Genomic DNA, 23,917 nt, shown 5'->3' with positions numbered 1-23,917 from the left:
TAATTTTCCGCTCTACATATTTTTTTTTCTTTCTGCCTTTCCTCTTTTGTTGTTTACACTAAATGAGTTCAGCAGCAAACATCGACAAAAAGAAAAAGACAATTTCAAAGGAAGAATGGGAACAACGACTGGCCAAAGTCAAAGTGAATAAACAGTAATAAGATAGGAACAAAAGCAAGTGATTATATAGCTGACTCTTTATTTTAGAGATCTTAATCAACTTGTTATGAATTACTTGGTTGTCGAAGGATATAAGGATGCTGCAGAACAGTTTAGTCTTGAGAGTGGTTTAGAACCTACAGTAGATTTGCAGTCTATTCAAGAAAGAATGGACATTCGTCATGCTGTTCAATCTGGAGACATTGACACAGCTATTGATTTAGTGAATGAGTTAAACCCAGAGGTTATTATTATTATTATATTATTATTTTTTATAACACCCTTGGTTAGATTTTAGATACCAACCCACAACTCTATTTCCACCTTCAACAACAACGACTGATTGAGTTGATTCGACAAGGCTCGTTTCAGGAAGCACTCGAGTTTGCTACAGAAGAAATGGCACCACGAGGAGAAGAACATCCTGAATTTTTAGAAGAACTTGAGCGTACGATGGCATTATTAGCATTTCAAGACAGCATCGATAGTCCCGTTCAAGAGTTACTTCATCCCGGACAACGACAAAAGACAGCGAGTGAGCTAAATGCGGCGATATTGATCAGCCAATCCCAAGAAAAGGATCCCAAGTTGCCCAATTTACTCAAAATGCTGGCTTGGAGTCAAGAACAGTTAGACGAAAGGATGAATTATCCAAGAATTGAAAATTGGGTGAAAGCAGACTTGGTTGTACGAGATGAAAATGGGAATCATGTAGACGAAGATGTTACGATGTCTTCTTTGTAACACTTTTGATCGAAAAAAAAAATACATATATTTGGATGCACAATGTTTGCAATTAAGAAGAAAAAAAATAAATTTAAGGGAGTTTCTTTTTTTTTTGTCTCTCTTTATTATCTTTCACAAATGTTAAAGTTGTTTCCATGGTAATAAATCATTTTTTTTTATTTTTTTTTAACTTTCCTTTTTCTTTTTTCCCCCCTTTCTTTTTTTTTTTTTTTTAAAAAAAAAAATAAACTTTGAGAGAGATGAACGCGTGTATGTGGGCAATACTAAGTCATCATAAATTAAAGTTTATTTATAATTCGTTCGATATGAAATTGAATGGAATTTCATTATTTGATCTTATTCATCCTGAAGAAATAACTTTGGCTAAAAAAGATCTTTGTCAATTTATAAAATCAAAATTATTAGCAGGATCAGTGACAAGGTTATATATACAAATCCTTTTATTAAAGAACAAGTTATTAACATAAAGTAGATGTCGACTCAGAGATTATGTAAACAATTATTATTCATGGATCATTGTGGATATCATCATGTATGTAGCCACAGACGACTTGGCATTAGCATTCTTTCACCAAGAAAAAGGTAACAGTAGCTATGGTAACGTCATCCTCAACTTATACGGACATCGTAGACTCAATATGTGGAACGGCATGTTCAACCACACAACGTGATCGTCTAATACAGGCATTTGAAAATCATCCTCACCATACACAAGAAAGAATATTTCACGTTCTGGACAATCAAACACAATCGGTCATCATGTCATGGCCCGATCACTATCCCAACGAAATGAGCCTAGATGACCGTCCGGCTGTATCACCAAGCATTGTATCCTGTTTCCGTTGTGTACAACAGCCTCCCAAGTTGACACCGAGTGGTTTATGTCTTCAGAGTTTATGCATTGATTATGGTAGTCTATCATTCATTATCACCAAAAGGTAATTTACACAATTCATTTAGAAACAATGACTTATAACAAGCAGATCTACGCCCAAGATACCCAAGTTTACTTTAAAGAAACCTTCAAAATACAATCAAAAATCTATGTCTGTTGAAGACTTGGTAACTGCTACTTATAAATGTCAAAGTTGCGGTACTCAATCTAGCCCTGAATGGAGAAGAGGACCCAGTGGACATAAAACGTAAGTTTATTACTTTCTTCATCCCCAAAACTGACTTTATATTTATAGTTTATGCAATGCATGTGGTCTAAGATACTCTAGATCCATTGCTAGGCAAGAAAAGATGGCCCAACAACAACAACAACAACAACAACAACAAGAGAATGATGTATGCTCTCCTTTTTCATTCCTTGATATGCCTCGGTTCATTTGTAAAAATTCTTTTCAATAAATTGATATTATGTTACACCAGAAGAAAAAATAAGGTGATTTTGAGAGCATATTCACGTGACTTGTTATTTCCTAGTCTGTGCGTTGGAAGAAAGTAATAGACTGTCTTTTTCAATGGACGGTCTTGGTAAGTAAGAAAGAAGGAAAGAAAGAGAATAAACAACTGACAAATTATACAGTTGAATTGGCCAACAAGTCATTTAATCTCGTCCGATGTTCACCATTTTATCATTTCGATAGTGAATCCCATTCAGCCAAAACGACCAGCTTAGCCATTCATCTAGCTTCTGGTCTTCAGCTATCGATCCATGGTCGAAAAGCTAAAGAGAATGCACGAGGTGAACTGATCAATCTTCGCTTTGACACCCTATCTATACCCGAACTTCAACTAAATCCGATCCGAGTCAAGATCACCTTACGATTAGCCAATGACGCCAAAGACACTCATCACCTATTTATTCTTATTCCTGCCACCGTTGCATCCACAGAAGATGTATTCACCTATTTCCCATTGATGCTTTACCGATCCAAGACGATCATTGCGACTGAAGTACTCGAATGGTTTAAAAAGAGCTATCAATGCCAATTTGATGATCTTTTGGTTCCTGCGCCCACTTTTCATAGTATCATCCGGACATGGGTCAGCACATTGTTTGAGCTGGCGCCTTTGGAGGATGAAGTTGTCAAAGGTTAGATATCGTTACTAGTCGTATAGATATATATACTCATTCACGATTATAGTGCCCATGCGAACTGTTCAACACTCACTTGAATTGGAATATGTGACACATCTGAAGGAGCTATCGACGATCCGAGTGAAACTAAAGACGCAGGAAGTGGTCAAGTTGTGTAAGAAATTGAAAAATCAGGAAGATTTCATTTTTGCCTTGCAGGATCATTTGTTTAGTATCACAAAGATAAATATGAGCGCATTGACCTTGAATGAACTGACGACGACCAATTTGGGTATACGTAGAGACGGAAAATTCAAGGTATGCATAAAGAAAAGGACGAACGCATTTCGTGTGTATTGATCATGTGTATAGATGTTTGGCCACATTTCAAGAACAGACGCTGTCAAGATTATTGAAGAATTAATTGAACTAGCAAGTACAAAATAAATACGCTCTCCCCCCTTTTTTTTTTTGCTATCAGAAATAGCAACGTCAGTGATGTTGGTAACTCTTTTTGAGTCTCTCCTGTAGTGCCCTATTTCATTTGTACGTATTTGTGATATCATTGATGTCTATTGTCAGCAAGGTATTTGTTATCAAGCACGATATTAAGAGCATATACTCGCCTCACCTCTATGCTTACCTTAAGACCGCACAAGTAGAGTGGGCAAGACGAGTCATAATGAGAAATGTGCTGGTTAAAATAGTCGAGAATAAGGCAAAATAATGCTCATGTCACATTTTTTTAAAAAGAAAAGGGGAGACATTCTATAAAAGAAAGGCAAGGAGTGTAAATTCTGCAAAGAAAACACTTGGATGTAACACCAGTTACCCTAGATGCCGCAACAAAAGCTATCGATACAGGATATATTCAAAACTATCTGATGATATGACCTTGTCACAACTGATGAGCTTGTGTACAACATTGTAACCATGGAGATCCCTTTCCAAATAAAAATTCTGATTTATTATTATTTTATATCATTTTTCTCTCTCTCTTTTATATATATAATTTATCAATAATGAAGACTTCAAGGGAGCCAAGTCAACCCAAGGCAACCAACATTATTAGGCCGAGCTATAAACGTGGCCCTCCTTCCGTCATTTCAACAGGATCATCTAATTCAGTGGCATCTCAAAGGAAACCCAGAGTGGCAACAACAACCATTGTCGAAAAGCCAGGATTCAACATATACTCACCTCATAAAAAACAACCTAATCTGTATAATGCAAGTACAAGTACGAATAGTAGCAGCAATAGCAATGTTAGCAATACTAGCAATAATAATACACATAGACCTGTTGTTGAGATTTATAAACCACCATCATTACAAAAGATGACAAAATCATTTACTATACCTGTCATTTCAGATGCTACTACTAGACCTCGTCTTGTCCGTTCTGTCTTGGGCCCTATTAATACCCCTAACAATAATAACAAAACATTCATTGAACCACAACCACAGCATACCCTATTCAATAAAGATCAGTTACTAGTGAAGGAAGAGATTAAATCATACGAGACGGATGATGAATTGGATTCGTCAGATAAAGATGTAGAGGATGACATAGAAGAAGAAGAAGAAGAGGAGGAGGAGGAGGAGGAAGAAGAAGAGGATGATGAAGTGAATGAGGCAAGAACAAATAGGAAGGCAAGTGAATACCTTAAAGAGAATATGCATATACTTATTAGTCGTGTAGATAGAAGATTTGGAACTATCATTGAAATCATTATTGGCAGTGAACTCCATGTTGGAAGAAACAGTGAAAAAGCAGGCACAACAAATAGTACAACTCAAGAAGCAAACCATGGGGACAACGGACCATGTTGATCCTATCCTTACACACGTACAACAATACACAATGAAAGAAAATAACGCAAGTATATATTTCTATATTTATTATACAGTCTAACCTTCTTTAACAGACAACGGATCAAGACGACGACAACGAAGAAGAAGATGAACTATTTCAAACAATAAAGAAAATGACAAGTCAAATGATTGAACAAGGCGAAAAATCAATTAAATATGAATATAAAATAATAGGTAGAGTCTTATCCAACTACACGCCAGACGATGATGATGATGACGCAAGTACATAAGAAACGAAAAGCGATACCCATTAGAATTCCATTGCTGCATACATATAAATAATCCCTTCTATCTCTTTTTAAAGAGAGCATGAACGCGTAAAATTTATAGGCTTAATAAATATTAACGCGCGCCCACATTTTTTTTTGTGTCTCTTTCTCTTTTTTGGGCAATGAGCGAGTCAAGTAAACTCCATCCCTTCTTTCAGCCAAGACGACCCAAACCTACTCATGCTGAAGAACCCATCGTAGACACACCCACACGACAGACAAGGCAGACAACTCTTTTGTTCGCTCAAAAGCAACAAGATCTAAAAGAGAAAGAATCGACCATTCCAGAAGAAAAGGTTGAAAAGAAAAAACCCTTTGTGATCACCAAACGACCTCCTGCGACAGTACCCAAACTATTGTCTGAAGAGCCTTTGAAATCCCAGTGTTCGAACCCGTTATTACGACCCTACGAACAAAGTGCAGCGCTGTCCAAAGAACAAGAGTTTGACTTTTACGGACCTATCAAAAGTAAAAAAACAGTCCGTGGTCGCTTTGATCATGAGTTTGCTCGTCTCGATCGCAACATCTACAAGCACGCCCATTGGCCACCAATCAGACGAGATGATGCGATCGAATTGACACGAGTACATCAAGTCACAAATGCTCATCACATCAAACAACTCATTCACACAAGATCGATATCTTGCTTTCAAAGTAAAAAGAGACAACCAAAGCAGCCATCTTACAAGACAACCAAACAGAAAAAGATACATGGCGAGCGAGAACTCAGGGCTTGGCTCGATCGACATTATCCAGAGTGGCACACGTTTCCGTCATGCACTCGACTTGTTCGAATGATCTTGGGTCCATCCATCAAAAGTAATCAGTCATGGATCGATAAATACAGACCCAGAACTGTTGATGGGCTCGTCGGCGCTAAACACAACCATGTCTATCTCAAGAACTGGCTACATCAGATGAAAATCGAACCAGCCACAGCACCATGTCGTGACGAAGGTAACATCAAAAAACATACCAAGAAAAAGAAGAAAGAGATGGATGACGATCTTCTCTTGGATGGTCTGAGCTTGGACGAAAATAAGACAAACGCATTTGATCGTTTGATGAAGAAAAAAAAGGAAAATGATGATAGTAGCGATGACGACTTTGTCGTGTCGCCGGCTGCAGTCAGGAAAAAGGCAGCAAGGCAGCAACATCAGGGAGAGACTGTGCGATCCAACATGGTCCTCTTAGTTGGATATCATGGGGTGGGGAAGACCGCGTTGGTCCATACGGCAGCCGAGCAAGAGGGTTATGAAATCTTTGAGATCAACTCGGGTAGTCGTCGTTCGGGTAAGGATGTCGTCTCAGCCGTGGGTGAAATGACAAAGAGCCATCTCGTTACTTTTCAAAACAATGTATCAGAAGAACCCCAAAAGAAGCGAAGACTCAACCCATTCTTATCATCAAAGGGCATGACAAACACAACACAGGGCAAGGGACAGCTGTTAAATTTTGTACGCAAGTCGAACAATGGCAATAATAATAAAAAGCTCAACCTTAACAGATCGGCAGACGGACCCAAGCAGAGCTTGATCTTGTTGGAAGAGGTCGACTTGCTCTTTGAAGAAGATAAAGGATTTTGGGCCTCTGTGGTAGAGTTATCGCAAAAGAGTAAGCGACCAATCATTATGACATGCAATGGTAAGTTTTCAACAAAAGATGCTATAGAAAAAGTAATTCACCTATTTCACATAGATCCTGATCAAATTCCGTTCGAGATGCTGTATCTTCAAACCGTGCTTGATATTCAGCCTCCACCACTGGAAGAGCTCTTGCCCTATCTCTGGCTTGTGTGTTATGCTGAAGGCTATCAAATGGATCCTGCTGATTTGGTCTGTCTTACTGCTCTCGTCGGACGCGACGTGCGGCAGTTGCTACAAATTCTTGAACTCTATCGTGGCGTTCCTCATCCATTTGAGTCATATCTGTCCATTTCACCACAGATGAGCATGACTGAACTCAAATCAAGGTCTATACCTTCCAAAATAGCCGTTGACACTTACAGACTCGTGCACTGCTTTGAGTCCGTGGTACATCGCGACGAAGACGAAGATATGGCAGAGAGCTCTCAAGAAAGTCTCGAAGATATCCTTGGTGCGCTAAATAATGACGGCTTTATAGATGTCTGGGCAGGATCAAGAGAACGTCGATTGCTGGTAAGTTTTTCAAGACACACTTTAATAAATCTAATTCAAAAAAAAAAAAAAGATACAAACATCAACGGATGATTCCATCATCGGATACACTCATCTTGTCATAGATGAAGAAGAGAATGTGTTAAACGATATTCAGGTCCACGCTACTGCCCTGAACCATCTATCCAATAACACAGAGTTTAATGAAAGCTTTTGGGATGAACTCGAGGACGCTAGACAGCGAACTTATGAGATAGACGTAGAGGCTGTTGAAAAGATCTTGCCGCTTCGAATGATGAATCGACACGATGTGATAATGACAGAATATATACCCGCGATTCGACTCATGCTAGATCCAGTGCGAACGGGTGTTTTAGATAGTAGGTCAAGACAGACCAGATCAAAGCGGAAACGAATTCACCTGCCCTTGGATGATGATAGTGTAAATATATTGACAGAACCTAAAGAACTTGTAGATGAGGTAAGAAAGAATACATTTCCATAGAAGGTAATAGTGATTGTTTTTTATAGACTAGTCTTTTATGTGAAAAGCTTTGTCAGCAATAAACCGTCTTGATACAGTTGAGTACTTTTTTTTTTCGTAATCCGCGGATGAGTCCGAACATCGTAGGTGTGAGAAGGGTAGAAAGTGTGCGGTTCCTTATTTTTCGTGAGGATAGATTAACAAAGAGAGAGAGAGACAGAGAGAGAGATCATGGTAATCTATCTTGTTTGTTATTTATACGAGCATATGATTGATTAACTTGATGATCTCATTCCCTTTACTTCTCTTTTTGCTGTGTGTCACTAATCTGCAACAATAAAAAAATTAGAGAGAAAGAGTGCACTGTTCAAGAAAGCGGAGCTACTTTATTTGGTTAAACGTTCTTTTTCGTGAATTTATCTAGATTCATCTTTACAAGCCCAGTGAGATTTGTCCAATATGGTTAAATATTTATCTGTTTATTTATAAAAAAGTCAGCCAATTTATTTTTAAAAAGTGGGCTGAAGCAAACAAGAAAGAGAATGTTTCTCGGATCAATAAAGTAAATTCGGGTAGTCAATGTTTGATTATAGAAATCAAGGTAAAAAATAGAAAATGGAGTTTAAATAATCTAGTAAAAATAAATGATTGTAATTTATTTTGACACACTGACAATCCTTGCTCACACATCCATGTCTTTTTTTTTTTCTTGTTTTTCTTTTCTCTCTCTCTCTTTTTTTTTTTTTTTTTTTTTTTTGTTCATAAATGAGTTATTCATGCTTTCATTGTAAAGAAGAATGTGTTCGAGGTGATCCACGTCTGATTCGAGCCGTTGGTAGATTGTACCATAAAGAATGCTTTCAATGTGATGTAAGTTGTATCGAATAAGATGATGACAAAAAGACTAATATTATAATTAGTGTTGTGGAGTATCTGTTTTAGATAAATTCTATTTACTAGATGATCAACTGATATTATGTGAATTACATTACAAGACTCAACAAAAGGTCATGACAACAAAATGTCCTGGATGTACAATGACTTCTTATCATCACCATAGAGAAAAGAAATATTTTGAATACAATGGGAAACCTTATTGTCAATATCATTATTCACTTATTAAAGGGGTTGATTGTATTGGATGTGGACAAGCTATATTTGAATCATCACAAGAAAGATGGCATACTGAATGTTATTTGATCTATAAACATTGGCAGATTACACTTGGACGTGAAGATATGAAAGGTTACTATTATTATTACTATTAAATATGCAATCTAATATCGTTGATTATATAGATTATTATAATGATAAACATCAATTCTTGTCTGTTCAAAATGAATATGAACAAAAGAGATTTAAAATATGGGATACACTAAGTCAATTTGAAAATGAATCATCCCTCATCATCAAAGATATCTTGTCAGCAAAGAATGTGGCTACCTGTCAACAGCTTGTACAACAAATCACAATTCTCTTTCAAGTCTTTGATTTACTCTATCTCAAGTCAGAAAAATATGATTTAGGTATACATATAAGCTTATTGGTCATTACCTTTACTTATATATTTTATAGCATTTCATTTTCAAAAGTCAATACAGTTATTACTAGATCAAGTCATCTCCTTTTTTCATGTCGTCTGTCATACCAAAAATAATAATACCCAAAGCAACAATGAGCAAGAATTTATCTCAAGAATGGGAAAATTGATACTTTATTACCTTAGAGATCTTGTTAGGACTAGTCTTGAAAGAGGATTATTACTGGTAAGCTTAATACAAAACAAATATATATATATATATTATAACACATAAATAGGAACAAAAAGAAAAGCAGGTGATCGAACAGGTGTTGGATTCTTTTTACTTAAAACAGCCATTCATTACATATTCGCTTGATTATTTAAACCAGTCCATCCGATCACTAAACGAAGGTGAGTCTACACACCCCCATTTGTGCGGCCATAAGCGTTACACTAGTATTTAATAGGCCTAATGTCTGATAATTACAAACCTTTTCTTTCAAAGATGATGACCAGTTCAAGTGTACCCAATGTTCAACTACAACAACAACAACAACAACAAACAAGCATCAGCAGGATGGAATCGATCAAGAGAGCCTTAACGACAAGCAAAAAACCAACAAGACCTACCATTCAGAAAGCATACAGTGTACATAATCCTTTACACATTTCATTAACGGATCTTAGTTCAACTCCAATGATGACTTCACCTCCACCTTCTCCCATGTCAGCTGTACATTATCATCAACACATCTGGACAATACCTCATCAACTGCCTGAATTAAATCAGATACAGGATTCGATCCTAAGGCACACGGCTGTATTGTTTATGGAATCTTTTATAGAGCACGACATATTACAAGACTGCTATCTCGTAACCAAAAAATCACCTTCATCCCTTTGGAATAAACTCAAGCAGCATATATCAAATGGTGATATTGATCATCCTATAACCAAACATATCATCGGTACCTCACTCTCAAATCTAAATTATGATCATCCTTGTTCACATCAAGTCCAGGTATCTTTGATGACCTCATGCTTTTCAAATAGAGCACAGATACCCAACTTCTTGAAGGATTGTATATTATCCATCACCCAAAAGGATATTCGTACAGAAGGAATATTCAGGAAGAACGGAAACATACGTACGTTAAAAGAAATGTGTGATACAATCGATACCCAACCGGATAAACAAGATTGGCTAGACTTTTTCAACCAACACCATATCATTCAATTAGCAGCATTCATAAAAAAGTTTTTAAGGGAACTTCCCGAGCCATTATTAACCTTCAAGTTGTACAAACTGTTTATCCTTGCAAATTCAAATATCCAACATCGGGATAACATCCTGACCTATACTCTTTGTCTACTTCCAAAGCCAAACCGGGATACATTCATGCTCCTACTTGCCTTGCTCAATTGGGTTGCAAGCCATGCAGATGACAATAAGATGGATATTGCTAATTTGGCACGAGTCATCACACCCAACATTCTCTATTCGACAAATGATCAACTTGCGCCCAACGATACCTTGGCTGAGATTAATATCATTTCTTACATGATTGAACATTATAAACGATTTGTAAAGGTAAAAAGAAAAGAAAGAAATATGGAAGAGACACTAATAACACACACGTTATTTAGGTGCCAATGGATATATTGTCTCTCTTGGAGAATCCCAGGTTGACAGAATACGTCTTTTCAAATAATATCGACCTAACCTCAACTAAGCAATTTAACAAGCATTTTAATCAACTTTTAAAGATCAAAAAGGAAATTATCTTTAATGATTTGACCCGGTTACCCCCTTCCCCTTCTATATCTTGTTCAAAATAACCCCATATAATAAACATGTATTACATCGACTCATATTTATTTTCACACATGGCAAACCAATCTGCATGTTCTCCTTTTGCCTCTTGTTTAGCTATTTTCACTAATGATGTTGAATGCTCAATATATCGTTTTACTTGCTCCTTCATATAAGCTGCATCTTCATCATAGATTTGTGACACCAGCAGATCTGTCTCATCAACTAATTGACTCGCAGCCGTATACACATCATCCAACCATGTCACAGATTCGCTATTTCGTAGACAACGGCGTTCAATCTTTTGCAACACAAAGACGGCCATATCAACCAATTTGGCACAGGTCTTGGCCACCTCGAGTTCTTCTTGTCCCAACTCGGTCTCATCATCGGAGCCTTCATTATCATCGAACCCTTCCGATCTGTCCTCACCAGCAACAATCTCATGCACCTCCGTCTTGGCATCCTTCAAGGTTCCTTCGAGTGCATGCCAGGCATGGATGACAGCTTCTTGATTGTTCTTGGGTAACTTTACCAGTTCCTTACACGAGTCCCAGATGGCAGCGGTCGGGACCATGAACGACACTTTGTGTTCTTCAGGCAAGAAATTAGAGCATAAGCTCATGACGCCCTGTATCAGCTCGTTCACTGCGAGTCGATATTGTGTCTTGTATGTCTTGCCTGCAGAAACCGGAATAGTGTGATAGAATCCGACGATACGGTAGACGGTGTTGCTGATTTCCTGAATCATTCGGATCGCATCGTTTGGTTTACGTGGTGGTTTACAAGAAAGTGTAAATTTGGTGGCGTCATGAGAAAGAATTTTTCCTAAATTGACTTTATAAAACAAAACATGAGCTGCTGCATTTCCTTTTTGTTGTTGTTAGTTACCCATTGTGTCCTTGAACGTTACTGTATTAAATTTGTCATCCGTCACGTTTCTCTCTTCTCTTACTTCCTCTAAATATAAGTTGCACATTTTGCAACATGCTTTTAACTTTTCTAAAATAAAGCAAACTTTTTAGATTATAAAGTCTTTATGTCTTCTTTATTGTACCTTGGAACTCTTCTTCGGTTGACATTAGGAAAAAAAGAAAAAGACACAAACTGTGACAGGATAATTCCAAGTCACTTTTTATTTTATTTGTTACCAGTTTGATAAGTGATTCCAAAACTCATCTTTTACTACATCTCTATGCTCCTTGACAACAATACCTTGTCCTTCTTTTGATAAATAATAAACATTGTCAATACCATTTTCTATTAAATACTGAGGTATCTTTTCATAAAATAAGCCCACATCCTTTGGACCGTGACAGTCATCCGATAAGGTAAACTTGCCCCCCTTTTGTTTGATCAACTTGATGATGTCTCTTTGTGGATAAGCGTCTGTCAAGTTCTTTTTCCAAGACCTTGAATTTATTTCAAATAGACCGCCATAGCCAATGATGAAATCTACGTTACGAACGATACACTCCCAAACAATAGGTGTAAGCAACACTTTATCTGCCAAAGAAGGATCAGCAAAGATCCTGATCAGATCAAAATGGCCAACGACTTGAGGCTGAACTGCCTGAAGCATGGCCCATTGCTCATCAAAATACCGCACAAAGAGATCAACAAGGTTTCCATTGACCTCTGTTAAAGCTTTCTGATACAATTCTGGTGAGAAATCAATAGGCACTGTGTTGACATGATGAAGTGATCCAACCACATAATCCACCTCGTCTTTCAATCGGGCGACATAGTTGCAATAGTCATGATGGATATACTCAATCTCTACTCCTATCAAAAGTGATATCTGATCCTTGTATAAGTCTCTTAGACGTTTTGCTTCTACATAAAAGTCCTTGTAAGTCTGTTCGAGTGTCTCTGGCGTGCAGTTGGCCTCTATTTCTTCTGGGTAAAGCTCAGATTCTGCGTATCTGGGCATATGTTCCGTCAGACCATAGACACGAAATTTTTTTCGAATAGCTTCCTTCACTACGTCTTCCAAGAGACCATGACCATGATGACAGAATTGTCCTGAATGGCTGTGAAATGAATATGGCATTTCCCAAAAAAAGAGAGAGAGAAAGAAGAAACAGAATTTCTTACCCCGTCACTTATTTTTTTTGAGAAACACTACGCGCACGCGAAAATAAGACTAGTGTGAAATATACATATACATGCGAAAACGCTATGGACACACCAGAACAACAGGCTTTATTTATTGGTATTAAATACCATTGCCTTTCACGCCGTTTTTTTATACAGGGCAGTTCAAATAATGATGGGAAACTTGGCTAAATTAGCCTTCTGTATTTCTTTTCAATCTGTCAGGTACCATAGTTGGTTCAAAGGTTTCAAGTGACTTGGGTCAAAATGGCAGGTACAGCATATTGCCTACTGCTTCAAAGTATACAGATACAGATCTATTATACGCATCTGCCATTAATTGAATACAATCTAAAGAATTGAATCGATAATTAGGTGGAGGAGCAGAGTTATAATTACTAAGAATTCTTTGAACATCTGTGTAATATTTCATTTTATCTACAAATTTCAGGTTACTTTAGCTTCACTTTTAAAAAAAAATTTGTAGGTATATCTTTGTATAATTCATGTTTGTGCAAGTCAAATCATTCCTTCGTTTCTCGCTTAACTCTCATGCGAACATAAAGTGGGATGCCCATTGCGTTTTTGCGTGTATATACTAAAAAACAAGGTTTTGCTATTTATAAAACATCATCCTTTAGTTATAGATGACTTCTTGGAACCCTTCTTTTAGATGGCATTTGGATTTGTACCTGACCAATTGTCAATTCGAGACCTGAAATTTAAGCACAAACAGGGGAGGATTGATTCAATTAAATTTTTAATGTAGTAAGCGGTAACTTTCTATTCCAGTTCTATTATCATGTCATTATGAAGCTTTATCTTGTTGTATTCATTGGTTTTCCACTTGCCTCAGTGCAGCTTTACTGTCAGCATTGGATCATGTGTTTTAGTTCAAAGACTATAAGGTTTATTCATCATTTGTAAGTCAGTATTTATTCTTTATATAACTCATCATCAGATCTGAAGTATACATGAGTGATGCTGTTCAAGCTTTATTGCATAGCTTATTATTTATGATGTCTATCTTAAAACAGGATCATTGCATGAATTTATCACGTCCATTTAGAACTGGGCATGGCGCATCTATAAGGATAACGTATTTTATGGTCAGTCTTTTTTTGTTTTTCTTTCCTCAAGTAATGATAGTATGAAGCATTTATAGGGTAAGCGCGACAGATATGTAAATCGAATTACTTACGCCACATATTATGTTAGTGCTATGCAGATGTGCAAAAACCAAAAAACAATTATGTGTACGCCACATTAATTTATTTTGGGGTGTATTTTCGCGTGTGCGTAGTGTTTCCTTTTTTTTCTCTCTCTTTCCAGCATATTAAATGAAACGACATGGTAAGGGGGAGGTTGTCTAGTGGAGTCATTTTGATCTAATTTGTTGTAGCTTCTTTTATAATATCATGCAAAAGATACTCATCTACGCTTATCAGTCGACGTGTTTGGGTAGTAACTGACGGAAGCATCGAGCATACATTGCCTGCATTGGCTTTAGGCAAGAAGCTGTCAGGAGCAAGTCAGGATTTAAAATTGAAGACTATTGTAGCCAGTCAAAGTAAAAGTTCTTCCAGCAGAAAGCCTATAGAATCACTTACGCATGTATAGAGTTGCAACTATTTCCAAATATTATTCAAAAATACATTGTTGATTATAGATCGTCCAAACATCAAGGTTGAATCTTTGCATTGGGGGAAGAAATAAAGTGCTGATTTTTTTATAGGCAATCAATTACCTTGGTACTTGTCTTCACCAGATCATTCAGGCATCATAGACGAACCTTATCCAGACTATGTTATAGCAAGTGGACAAGACGCAGTTCCAGCTTGTCTTCATATAACGAATACATATAAAAAGAGCTTTTCAGGTACGCACACACTGCTCATCTTTTTTCCGTAAGATATTCATATCTTTTAAGTGTTTGTTGGTTATCCACACATACCTTTCATCAACTTTGATCAAGTTGTTTTGCCAAAATATGAAGCAAATACCAAAATGGGTAATCAAAGAAAAAAAAGAGGGGAAATAAACAGTAACTAATGCATCCATATAGCCGCGCTTGGACCACTTGCTAAACAAAAGAACGGAATTATTACACCAGTAGGTATACATACATCCTGAAAATCTCTATCTTGACACAAATGAATTAGGCACCGCTATTAAGCATGGGTACTACTAAAGGCAAATCAATCGTCCCAAGCTCATTTCAAAACGGATACTCTGCAGTCATCGTCGGCGGTCACTCTGCCTACTGCAGATGGTATTCTGAAGACGCAGCTACATTAGGAGATAATATCAAGGTAGGTTCAAGTGTAGAACAATGGATGTTTACTAATCACCCTATAATTAGCGTATAGTGCAAAAATTACAAGACAAAGTCGTGGTTGTATATACTGATAGGACATCCAAATTGGTTAAAGAAGCAATAGACAAAAGGCTCGATTCACTTTCCGATGCTATCATTTGGGATTCAACCAAGGAAGAGAAGACGATAGATAAAATAGAGAAATATGAAGACATCATTGCTAATTGCCAGCGAGCCATCTTAACTGCTGACTTGGATTATCCAATTGCACATGCAATCACCAAAAAGTAATGATATTGTCCCCTTCATTGTATTCTTTTTGCTCATATTCTTTCTGTAGTAAACCTGTATATACTACCTTTGGTGGGTATTGCAGATCCTATCTATTACAGTTCAATCGATGGATGCTGGATAATCATCTCATCAGAAAACTTAGGCTAGACAAGAGTAAATATAGAGCAAGCGACGTACAGGATAATTATAGCTATTTAGGTAACCATGCCCCTTGGGGGGATGCCAACAAGGTGTTTCAAGTGGAATCAACAATGGCATCGGTAGTAGATGAAATCGAAGCAGTGCGCCAAGAAACAATCACAGGCAAAAGAAGAAAGACATCATAAATAAAAAGAGAGTTGATTCTCCGCTACAAATGCGATAACCACGTTTGTATTTTTTATTATTCTCTTTTCCCTTTTATCCACTCTAATTTGGAACAAAATGACTCCATCGCCTATTGTTGCTTCTGGAGCTGAGCTTATTGCGACCTGTTTAAAAAACCAAGGTGTTCAAGTAGTCTTTGGAATTGTGGGTATACCTGTAGTTGAAGTAGCTGAAGCCTGTACTGCTGCAGGTATACGATTTATCGGGTTCCGTAACGAGCAGTCTGCGGCCTACGCGGCTTCTGCGTACGGCTATTTGAGTGGACGACCTGGTGTGTGCCTTAGCGTGGGTGGACCCGGTGTGGTTCATGCACTGGCCGGCCTGCTGAATTCCAAAATTAACTGCTGGCCACTTGTCCTGCTCTCTGGCTCGTCTGAAACGGAGCAAGCCGATAAGGGAGCCTTTCAGGAGCTAGACCAAGTCGAAACGTGTCGACCTTATTGTAAATACGCAGCACGCCCGGCTAGTCTTGAGCAGGTACCGTTTGTGATAGAAAAGGCGTTTAGAACTGCCTTGTACGGACGACCAGGAGCATGTTATGTAGACTTGCCAGCCGATTTCATTCAATACCCTATTCGTAACAAACAAGTGATGGAAAGCATCCAGGTGCCTCAGGTGCCTCAGTCGCCTCGGTCTGCTGCTAGTCCAACTGATCTTCATCAAGCCGTAACGCTGTTGAAGCAGGCTAAACGTCCATTGATTGTCATTGGCAAAGGGTAAATGATTTTTTTTTGTGTATGGGTTTCTTTTTCTAACCATGTACCGGTAGTGCATCATATGCTCGTGCAGAAAAACAAGTGTCTGAGCTGATCGAAAAGTCTCAATGTCCCTTTTTACCTACACCCATGGGCAAGGGCGTCGTGTCTGACAGCCATCCTCTCTGTGTATCGGCTGCACGATCCAAGGCCTTAAAGGAAGCTGATGTCGTGCTTCTTATTGGTGCTCGCCTCAACTGGATCCTCCATTACGGCCAACCACCACGATGGGACAGTCGTGTTCGATTCATTCAGATTGATATCTCACCTGAAGAAATAGGAAACAACAAGCATGACACTCTACCACTTGTTGGGGATATCCAAGTCGTAGTTCACCAGCTGACAAACGCCCTGAGCACCATGAAGATAGACTCAACCTATGTCTCGGGCTTACAGGAAAAAGTAAAACAAAACATGGCCAAGACAAGAGAGGCGGGCCATAAAGGATCTGATAGGGACATACTCAATTATCAGACCGCTTTCCAAGCCATCAAGGAACTCTTGCCCGAGAATGACATCGTGTACGTCAGCGAGGGAGCGAACACGATGGATATTGGTCGGTCGTTCTTTGACGTTCATCAGCCGAGACACCGTCTGGATGCAGGTACGGGTGCAACCATGGGCGTAGGTATGGGATACGCTATTGCTGCACGATCCTATTACGGGACGTCCAAACGCATCGTCTCGATTGTGGGCGACTCAGCCTTTGGATTTTCCGCTATGGAACTAGAGACCGCTGTTCGATCCAATTTGCCCTTGCTTATCATTGTGATTAACAATAATGGTATCTACCATGGTCTGGACAACAACGAGTACCAAGCATCACAACAAGAGGGCACACTTCCGACCACAGCCTTATCACCCGAGACACGATACGATCTGATCTCAGAGGCCTGTGGGGGCCGAGGTTGGCTCGCCAAGGATCGTGCCGAGTTAAAGAGAGCAGTCAATGAAGCACTCGATACAAAGAACCAAACCTGCGTGATCAATGTTATGATTGCCCCAGGTGGTAGAACAAAGTTGAGCTTTAACTGGATGCAAAAGGTAGAAAAGCCAAAGCTATAAATAAATAAACAAATGATTCATGCATTTATTGTACAAATGAGTGATAAAAAAACACATAAGATTGGGCATAAAGAATGAGGTAAAAAATGCAAACATTGTAAAATGAGTGGGGGAGTCTGTTACATGGGAATAGAGTTCAAGATAAACGATTTAAATAATCCAGGTTGTCCAATAGAATGGATGCAGATAAACCCGATAACGACTACTGATGTGTGTGAGAAAAGTAAAGTGTTTCATGCTTAGATTACCTATCAATACGGGAAGCCAAAAAATGTATAACCTGTGATCAAGCTTCTGATGAACGAAGCCGAGGCCGTCCATTTCCTTGTCAGGACTTATCTGTACATCTTCGTTCTTGATATCGACATGGCTCAGACTATGGAACCGGTGAGTAAGGTGGCTCTTGACGCTACCTCGTCTTGACAGTGGCTTTCGTCTTGTGTATAACTCGAGTAAGTCCTTGATATCAGACTGTTGAGTGTAGACTGAAGGAAGGCCAACGTTTGACTGCACACCTGGGTTAGAACCAGCCCGCAGAAGCAATCGAACGATGTCTAGGCAGTTCAAAAGACAGGCAAAATGAAGGGCGGTCATGCCATTCGAGTCCTGGGCACTGAGAAACTGCTGTTTGTCTTGTGGATCTGATATTAAGTCCAGGAGAGTACCGACAAGTGCTTCGTTCTTGACCAGCACAGCCAAATGAAGCAAGGTGTGTCCGTTTGAATTAGATTGAGAGAGTGTGTCATAGTGCAGATTGGCTGTCTTTATGGTCTCCATAATGGCCTGTTGATCAAAGCTGCCATTCACAATACTCATGGCGATCTGCGTTGCAGGCTGCAGCTTGCCCGTCGTCTTGAGTCCAATCACTTGCAGGGCAAGCTCGAGTAAGGCTTGGTCACTTGCGTCATAGTAAGTAAAGATGACTACATCCTGACCTTCGAGGAGCAAAGGATGCTCCTTGAACGAAACGACAACAGGACCAGGATGGGCTGCAGGTGGGAGAAGACAGATCATCGTGCTCTCATTCACACAGGTTACGGTTGCTTCCTTGTCGCCAAAGAGGCAGGTCAGGCCTTGATAAAACCCGGTTCCTAGCAAAGTTACCTCTGTGCCGCCATAAGTAGGGCCCTGCGCAGGCACGACTCGTTCTAGTTGAGGAAAGGAGTCACCTAGGAGCGAGAGAATGGACAGTGACTCATGTGAAGTCTTTTGACGACGAGGGGACCATGAGTCCTCTTCAGATAAGGCAGGTGTTGGAAGAGAGTCCGCAAAGAGGTCCCACATATAGTCTTCATTCACTGAAGGTTCCCATCCATGCTCCTCATTTGAAGGTTGAAACAAGATAGGTTCTGGTGATGGTTCCTTTTTTTCGACATATTCCCTTGTCCTCTTCTTTCCTGCCAAGGTCAATTTAGAATGATGACTATTATTATTTTTATGATCATCTGTAATCATAATCGGAGGTGAAACAGTTGATGCAATAACTTGATTTTCATGATTTTTCATGACAAAGCATATTCTAATATAAATAAATAGACATCCTAACTACACAAACATTGGGGGTACCTGAATCCTTTCTTTTCATTATGATGACGACAGTAACAAGTGATACGTGTCGGTAATGTAACTTCACCCGAAGCAAAATTGACGAACGAATTGCAATTGAACAACAAGATCCTATCTCTTTCCTTTTCAATGTCTTCTTCTTGATTTACTTTCATCTTTATTCGTTCAGCCCTTTTTCGCTTTTGTAAAAAGATTAGTTTTATATTTATAAAGTGAACCCTTTTTACCTCACGTCGTACACAGCCTTCGCACATACGAATCGGAAGATTAGCATCACTTCGTATAACGTATGCTTCTAGATTCAATATTTTTGATTCATCCGAGAGTATCATCAATTCCTTTAACTTTTTCTTTTCTTGTTGTTGCTCAATCTTGCGTATCTTTGAGTTGACAAGCATGGATGTGTTGATGCGAATAAATGACCATTGGGTGACTCTTTCTCGTTGCTGGTTTTGTAGCTGAATCGTTATCTTGATTTGTGTTTCAACGCGCGATTTAGCGCCCTCTTTAGGAATTCCAAGTAACAAAAGATGATACAAATGACTAGAGAATAATAAAATTAATGTAAACATATAAACAAACACACAATAGTAAAAGAGTGAGGTCACCTTTCCTATATATGAAAATGGGTAAATAAACAAGGAATCATCTTTATACATATGTATATGTATATGTATATATACCATTAAATCGTGTCTTGTTTGCTGTTCATATTCATCTTCTTCGTTTACTGAAGAAGAGCTCGAAGAAGAACTTGAAGAAGAAGGAGAATATAGAATAAAAGAGTTCAAGACAGGTAACATGTCTTTTGGTTTATCTGTAAAGTGCCTCATGTAAAAATAAGAAAAGTAAGAAAGAAAGAGAGAGAAGAAAGGTTAAAAATAAAAAAGGTTTTATATTTCGATATGTATCAACGAGCTTACAAGTGTGGGAAAAGTTGATCGCTTAAAGATAAAGAAATCTCGGGTTACTTTGTAGCCACTTTCCTTTCCCCCTGGTCTGTTCGCTTGTTACACATTCAAATATTTTTATTACTTTATTATCGATTAGATACAACTTTTTTTTTCTTTTATAAAAGTTATCCATCGATACCGTCTTCGTTGTGGGAATATTCGGGAAAATATGGGGAAATATTACGTAATTAAAGGGTCCATTTAAGGGTTCAGTTGAACCGGTCGAAGTTTTTTAGTAGGGTGATGTTCTTGAACAGATGATCGTTTGATGCCAATAATGGGAAAACAATGCACAGTGGGCTGACCGCATAACAGTTGAGACCATTTTTCGAAAATGATCGGGTTCACATAAATATCGTAATTGATCAGCTTTAAGAAGCAAGTTTCGATTTGGTTGATTTCTTGTACTTTCAACAACGTGATTTCTGCCCATACTTTATTCTTGAATGTTTTATCGTTGAGGTATTTTGATGCAATCATGAGTGAAGCTAAAAACATTCGCCTGCCACATTTAATATATGGGTTCATTGTCGTCTTGACTGCTTGTTGTATCCTTTTTCTGTTATGAAATAGATAATATAAAGCAAGTTGAAATACAGAGCACGTTGTCTTGGATCGTTTTAGTAACTCATGGATGTAACTTGATGTTGATATGATTTTGGTTGTTGTTGTGTATGGTAACCATAGTGATTCAATCATTTTAACTGATCTTTGTATGAGTAATGACATTTGATGAGAATGAAGGGTATCTTTGGACCATGAAATTAATGGCATAATGAAATATGAATACTAAATAGAAAGAAATAAGAAAGAAAGAAAGAAAGAAAGAAAAATAATCTCTTTTTATATAGGGTGAATGTCTTTCAAAAAAGTAAGACCATATTTTATTTATTGATATAAATATACAAGACCATATAATAAAGTATGAAATAATAGAAAAGATAACAATCCACCTATTGCTCCATCCAAGAATAATGCCTTCATATTAATAAAATGTTCTTTTCTTGCCTTGATAGTCAATATCATTCCATTCAATATCATCCAACTCAAAGCAAAGAATAAAAATCCATTCCAATTTTGAAGACCCAATATTCCTGCTGCAGATCCTGATATGGCTGAAAAGCATGATCTTATATATTGTAGCTGCCTATTATTATGCGCAATATTCGCTTGAACATACTTGTGTGTCTCTTGATTGACATTCATTTCAAACAGATGGAGCAAGATTAGCAATAACAAAAACAAAGTACACTCGATTAAAACTCAACCAATTTCATTTGTCACGTCACTCTTCAAATAAGGTGATTTACTCTTTTAAGTGAGGCTTTTCCTTTGCCTCTGATACATGTATCTCATCCGGTTTATTTAAAATAGTCAATTCCGCAGCATTATCGTCGTCCTCTGAATCAGAATCAGCAAAGGGTCTGTAATGTATAACATTACTGTATCCTCCTTCTTCCTTGACATCTTCTTTTTCTATTATATCTTCTTTCTCCGCTTCATCATCAAACTCAACCCTTTTATCTTGCTTCTCCGCTTCGTCAGTATGCTCAATGTTTGATTCTGTCATTTTGTCATTTTGTTCAATTGATTTCTTTGTGTGCTTGCTAAAGAAACTAGAAAATATATTTCGTTTATTTGTTGTCTTGCTTTTGTTTTTATCGCCGGATATCTTTCCGGAGGATGGTCTTTTGAATAAACTTCCGACTGTGGATAGTTTTTCCTTTTTATCATCCATTCCTACTTCATTCGGCACTACTGTGTTGGTAGAGGATGAAGGAACTAGATTATTTGATTTTAATTCAGCCGATATACGTCGATTGAGTATAATGCTGCTATTATTATGAATGCTTTCGGAGCCAGCGGTTGTCGTGTTATTGGTGACACTGACTAATTTCAAAAAAATAGTGTCATTTTAATAAGATCTCTATGCAAAAGTGTTTTTCTTTTTTTTACCTGTTGATAATGAAGAAATCGGATCATTTTTAGCATTTCGACTACTCAAACTTTTTGCTGATAAAGCAGGTGATGTCTGTGGTGAAGTAGGAGGCGAACTTAAGGCGGGAGGTGGTGCCTTCAGTGTGCCGACGGTAAATGGTAATTCAGCAGACATAAATTGCGATTCCTGAAGATCTTGTGATATATAAGTGCCTTCATGAGCATACACAAGGGCTCGGATATAATAATTCACAGCCATGATTTTACTTTGTTCCATCGCGATCGTCGGCACCGCATCTTTGGGAATCTGTAATTTGATCTCAATCGTCTGTGATGGATTGCCATTCTGGGATGTCAAGTGGAGGTCGCCAACTGATCGTGAAACGGGTTCTACAAATGATGAAAACTTTCTATAAATATGAAATGGGGATTGAGTATATTTGGTATTGTTTCTCTTTACTTTACCTTCCGTTCACCATGACTTCATGTGTTCGCAGTAAAGACACTGAAATTCCTTGTTTACGAGTCAGTTCATACTCACTCTGTACTGTAATCGAGATGGGAACAATCGTGCCTTGAACGTGACCCTGGCAAGGCACGATCAGTTGCATAGATGATATACAAAAGTGCTTTGAGTTTGCTACAACAGAGAATACACGTTCTGCTCTTTGCGGGGTCATCATCAACGGTGTCATCACATAAATTGGCTCATACACTGGTATAGTTCTCGACTTGGAGAACACATGGCTTGTTCCTGTAAATGCTTCGAGATAATACACAATCTTGTGAGCTGCGAATTCATTCTTGGTTGAGCTCGGCAAGGGAATATCATCTGGCACCTTGGCCTCAAATGCAAATGCGACTGGTTTGTTCTTGGCTAATTCTAGCAGCATTGGTTCTGATTCGTCACCGTTGGTGTTTTCGTTCGGTGAATAATTTACAAAAGCTGTGTGGTAGATGGGTATATTCTTGTCTATTCGAACAGGCGATTTAAATATTGGAGAACATAGTTTCCAGCAGTCTACAAAATAATCATGGCTCTCCTTCTCATTTTCTCTTGGCTGTACCTGAATGCGTCCTGTCCATATCAACCATAATTTTCGAAGTGTGTGGTTTTGGTTCGCTTTAAGTATAATTTTTCCCGGTATTGTGTCGCCAGGGAAATACTTTTTATCTTCGTCTAGTTTAATATCAACTTTGATGTCAAGTTTGCCAAGCACCATTGGATCTTTAATAGTTTATGTAGAATAGATATATAAATTAATAAAAAGAAAGAAAGAGAGAAATAGGCATTTCTTTTCTTCTTTACTCATAGCGATATTCAGCCACATTTATATATTTCTACATGTGCTACACGTGCAATATACCATATATATCTATTAAAGGTGTATACCTAGTTTATCCTTGTAATTAATGATTCGTTGCGCTTTATTTTCTATTGTAGATTAAATGATTTCTGATAGTGTGCGTGTGCATGAGAATTTTCTATTAAAAATAAACAATGGCTCACAAAAATGAACACTCTTCTATAAAA

The 23,917-nt window shown here is 38.0% G+C and overlaps 11 protein-coding genes across 11 annotated transcripts; 6 read left to right on the top strand and 5 right to left on the bottom strand.

Annotated features, from left to right (window-relative positions):
• Positions 1-62: 62 nt before the first annotated feature.
• On the top strand, positions 63-903 carry RHIMIDRAFT_205398 (uncharacterized protein; the record flags this gene model as incomplete). Its single annotated transcript, XM_023606824.1, has 3 exons — positions 63-154; positions 208-403; positions 451-903. 3 exons carry the CDS (start codon positions 63-65, stop codon positions 901-903), a joined length of 741 nt encoding a protein of 246 aa, XP_023464013.1.
• A 308-nt stretch (positions 904-1,211) lies between these two features.
• Positions 1,212-3,379, top strand: RHIMIDRAFT_239780 (uncharacterized protein; the record flags this gene model as incomplete). Its single annotated transcript, XM_023609239.1, has 9 exons — positions 1,212-1,327; positions 1,379-1,488; positions 1,538-1,844; positions 1,890-2,048; positions 2,097-2,239; positions 2,335-2,385; positions 2,438-2,947; positions 3,000-3,250; positions 3,305-3,379. 9 exons carry the CDS (start codon positions 1,212-1,214, stop codon positions 3,377-3,379), a joined length of 1,722 nt encoding a protein of 573 aa, XP_023464012.1.
• A 575-nt stretch (positions 3,380-3,954) lies between these two features.
• RHIMIDRAFT_245416 (uncharacterized protein) lies at positions 3,955-4,764 on the top strand (the record flags this gene model as incomplete). The annotated part of the gene is made up of 1 exon (XM_023610197.1): positions 3,955-4,764. One exon carries the CDS (start codon positions 3,955-3,957, stop codon positions 4,762-4,764), a length of 810 nt encoding a protein of 269 aa, XP_023464011.1.
• A 3,669-nt stretch (positions 4,765-8,433) lies between these two features.
• Positions 8,434-11,058, top strand: RHIMIDRAFT_314861 (uncharacterized protein; the record flags this gene model as incomplete). The annotated part of the gene is made up of 7 exons (XM_023614962.1): positions 8,434-8,567; positions 8,618-8,942; positions 8,996-9,223; positions 9,273-9,463; positions 9,516-9,630; positions 9,687-10,810; positions 10,867-11,058. Exons 1-7 carry the CDS (start codon positions 8,463-8,465, stop codon positions 11,056-11,058), a joined length of 2,280 nt encoding a protein of 759 aa, XP_023464010.1. The 5' UTR covers positions 8,434-8,462.
• Positions 11,059-11,078: 20 nt separating this feature from the next.
• RHIMIDRAFT_239777 (uncharacterized protein) lies at positions 11,079-12,114 on the bottom strand (the record flags this gene model as incomplete). The annotated part of the gene is made up of 3 exons (XM_023609238.1): positions 11,079-11,869; positions 11,924-12,034; positions 12,090-12,114. The coding sequence occupies 3 exons, from the start codon at positions 12,112-12,114 to the stop codon at positions 11,079-11,081; spliced, it is 927 nt and encodes a 308-aa protein (XP_023464009.1).
• Positions 12,115-12,179: 65 nt separating this feature from the next.
• RHIMIDRAFT_205422 (putative histidinol-phosphatase) lies at positions 12,180-13,085 on the bottom strand (the record flags this gene model as incomplete). Its single annotated transcript, XM_023606825.1, has 1 exon — positions 12,180-13,085. The coding sequence occupies one exon, from the start codon at positions 13,083-13,085 to the stop codon at positions 12,180-12,182; it is 906 nt and encodes a 301-aa protein (XP_023464008.1).
• Positions 13,086-14,469: 1,384 nt separating this feature from the next.
• RHIMIDRAFT_239775 (uncharacterized protein) lies at positions 14,470-16,066 on the top strand (the record flags this gene model as incomplete). The annotated part of the gene is made up of 9 exons (XM_023609237.1): positions 14,470-14,482; positions 14,532-14,699; positions 14,750-14,815; positions 14,865-15,008; positions 15,060-15,140; positions 15,195-15,241; positions 15,292-15,441; positions 15,492-15,733; positions 15,787-16,066. 9 exons carry the CDS (start codon positions 14,470-14,472, stop codon positions 16,064-16,066), a joined length of 1,191 nt encoding a protein of 396 aa, XP_023464007.1.
• Positions 16,067-16,163: 97 nt separating this feature from the next.
• RHIMIDRAFT_205531 (uncharacterized protein) lies at positions 16,164-17,926 on the top strand (the record flags this gene model as incomplete). Its single annotated transcript, XM_023606831.1, has 2 exons — positions 16,164-16,822; positions 16,876-17,926. The coding sequence occupies 2 exons, from the start codon at positions 16,164-16,166 to the stop codon at positions 17,924-17,926; spliced, it is 1,710 nt and encodes a 569-aa protein (XP_023464006.1).
• Positions 17,927-17,984: 58 nt separating this feature from the next.
• RHIMIDRAFT_37027 (uncharacterized protein) lies at positions 17,985-20,345 on the bottom strand. Its single transcript, XM_023615162.1, has 4 exons — positions 20,176-20,345; positions 19,720-20,105; positions 19,493-19,671; positions 17,985-19,445 (listed from the first exon to the last, which is right to left on the bottom strand). Exons 2-4 carry the CDS (start codon positions 20,062-20,064, stop codon positions 18,077-18,079), a joined length of 1,893 nt encoding a protein of 630 aa, XP_023464005.1. The 5' UTR covers positions 20,065-20,105; positions 20,176-20,345; the 3' UTR covers positions 17,985-18,076.
• A 301-nt stretch (positions 20,346-20,646) lies between these two features.
• RHIMIDRAFT_239772 (uncharacterized protein) lies at positions 20,647-21,219 on the bottom strand (the record flags this gene model as incomplete). Its single annotated transcript, XM_023609236.1, has 1 exon — positions 20,647-21,219. The coding sequence occupies one exon, from the start codon at positions 21,217-21,219 to the stop codon at positions 20,647-20,649; it is 573 nt and encodes a 190-aa protein (XP_023464004.1).
• Positions 21,220-21,295: 76 nt separating this feature from the next.
• RHIMIDRAFT_260410 (uncharacterized protein) lies at positions 21,296-23,709 on the bottom strand. Its single transcript, XM_023611460.1, has 3 exons — positions 22,849-23,709; positions 22,402-22,793; positions 21,296-22,335 (listed from the first exon to the last, which is right to left on the bottom strand). The coding sequence occupies exons 1-3, from the start codon at positions 23,604-23,606 to the stop codon at positions 21,752-21,754; spliced, it is 1,734 nt and encodes a 577-aa protein (XP_023464003.1). The 5' UTR covers positions 23,607-23,709; the 3' UTR covers positions 21,296-21,751.
• Positions 23,710-23,917: the final 208 nt, after the last annotated feature.

Source organism: Rhizopus microsporus, assembly GCF_002708625.1.
Source record: "Rhizopus microsporus ATCC 52813 unplaced genomic scaffold scaffold_14, whole genome shotgun sequence".
In the NCBI taxonomy this organism is placed as follows: domain Eukaryota; kingdom Fungi; phylum Mucoromycota; class Mucoromycetes; order Mucorales; family Rhizopodaceae; genus Rhizopus; species Rhizopus microsporus.
The sequence above is the reverse complement of the archived record's forward strand: the minus strand, read 5'-3'. Positions and strand labels throughout refer to the sequence as shown.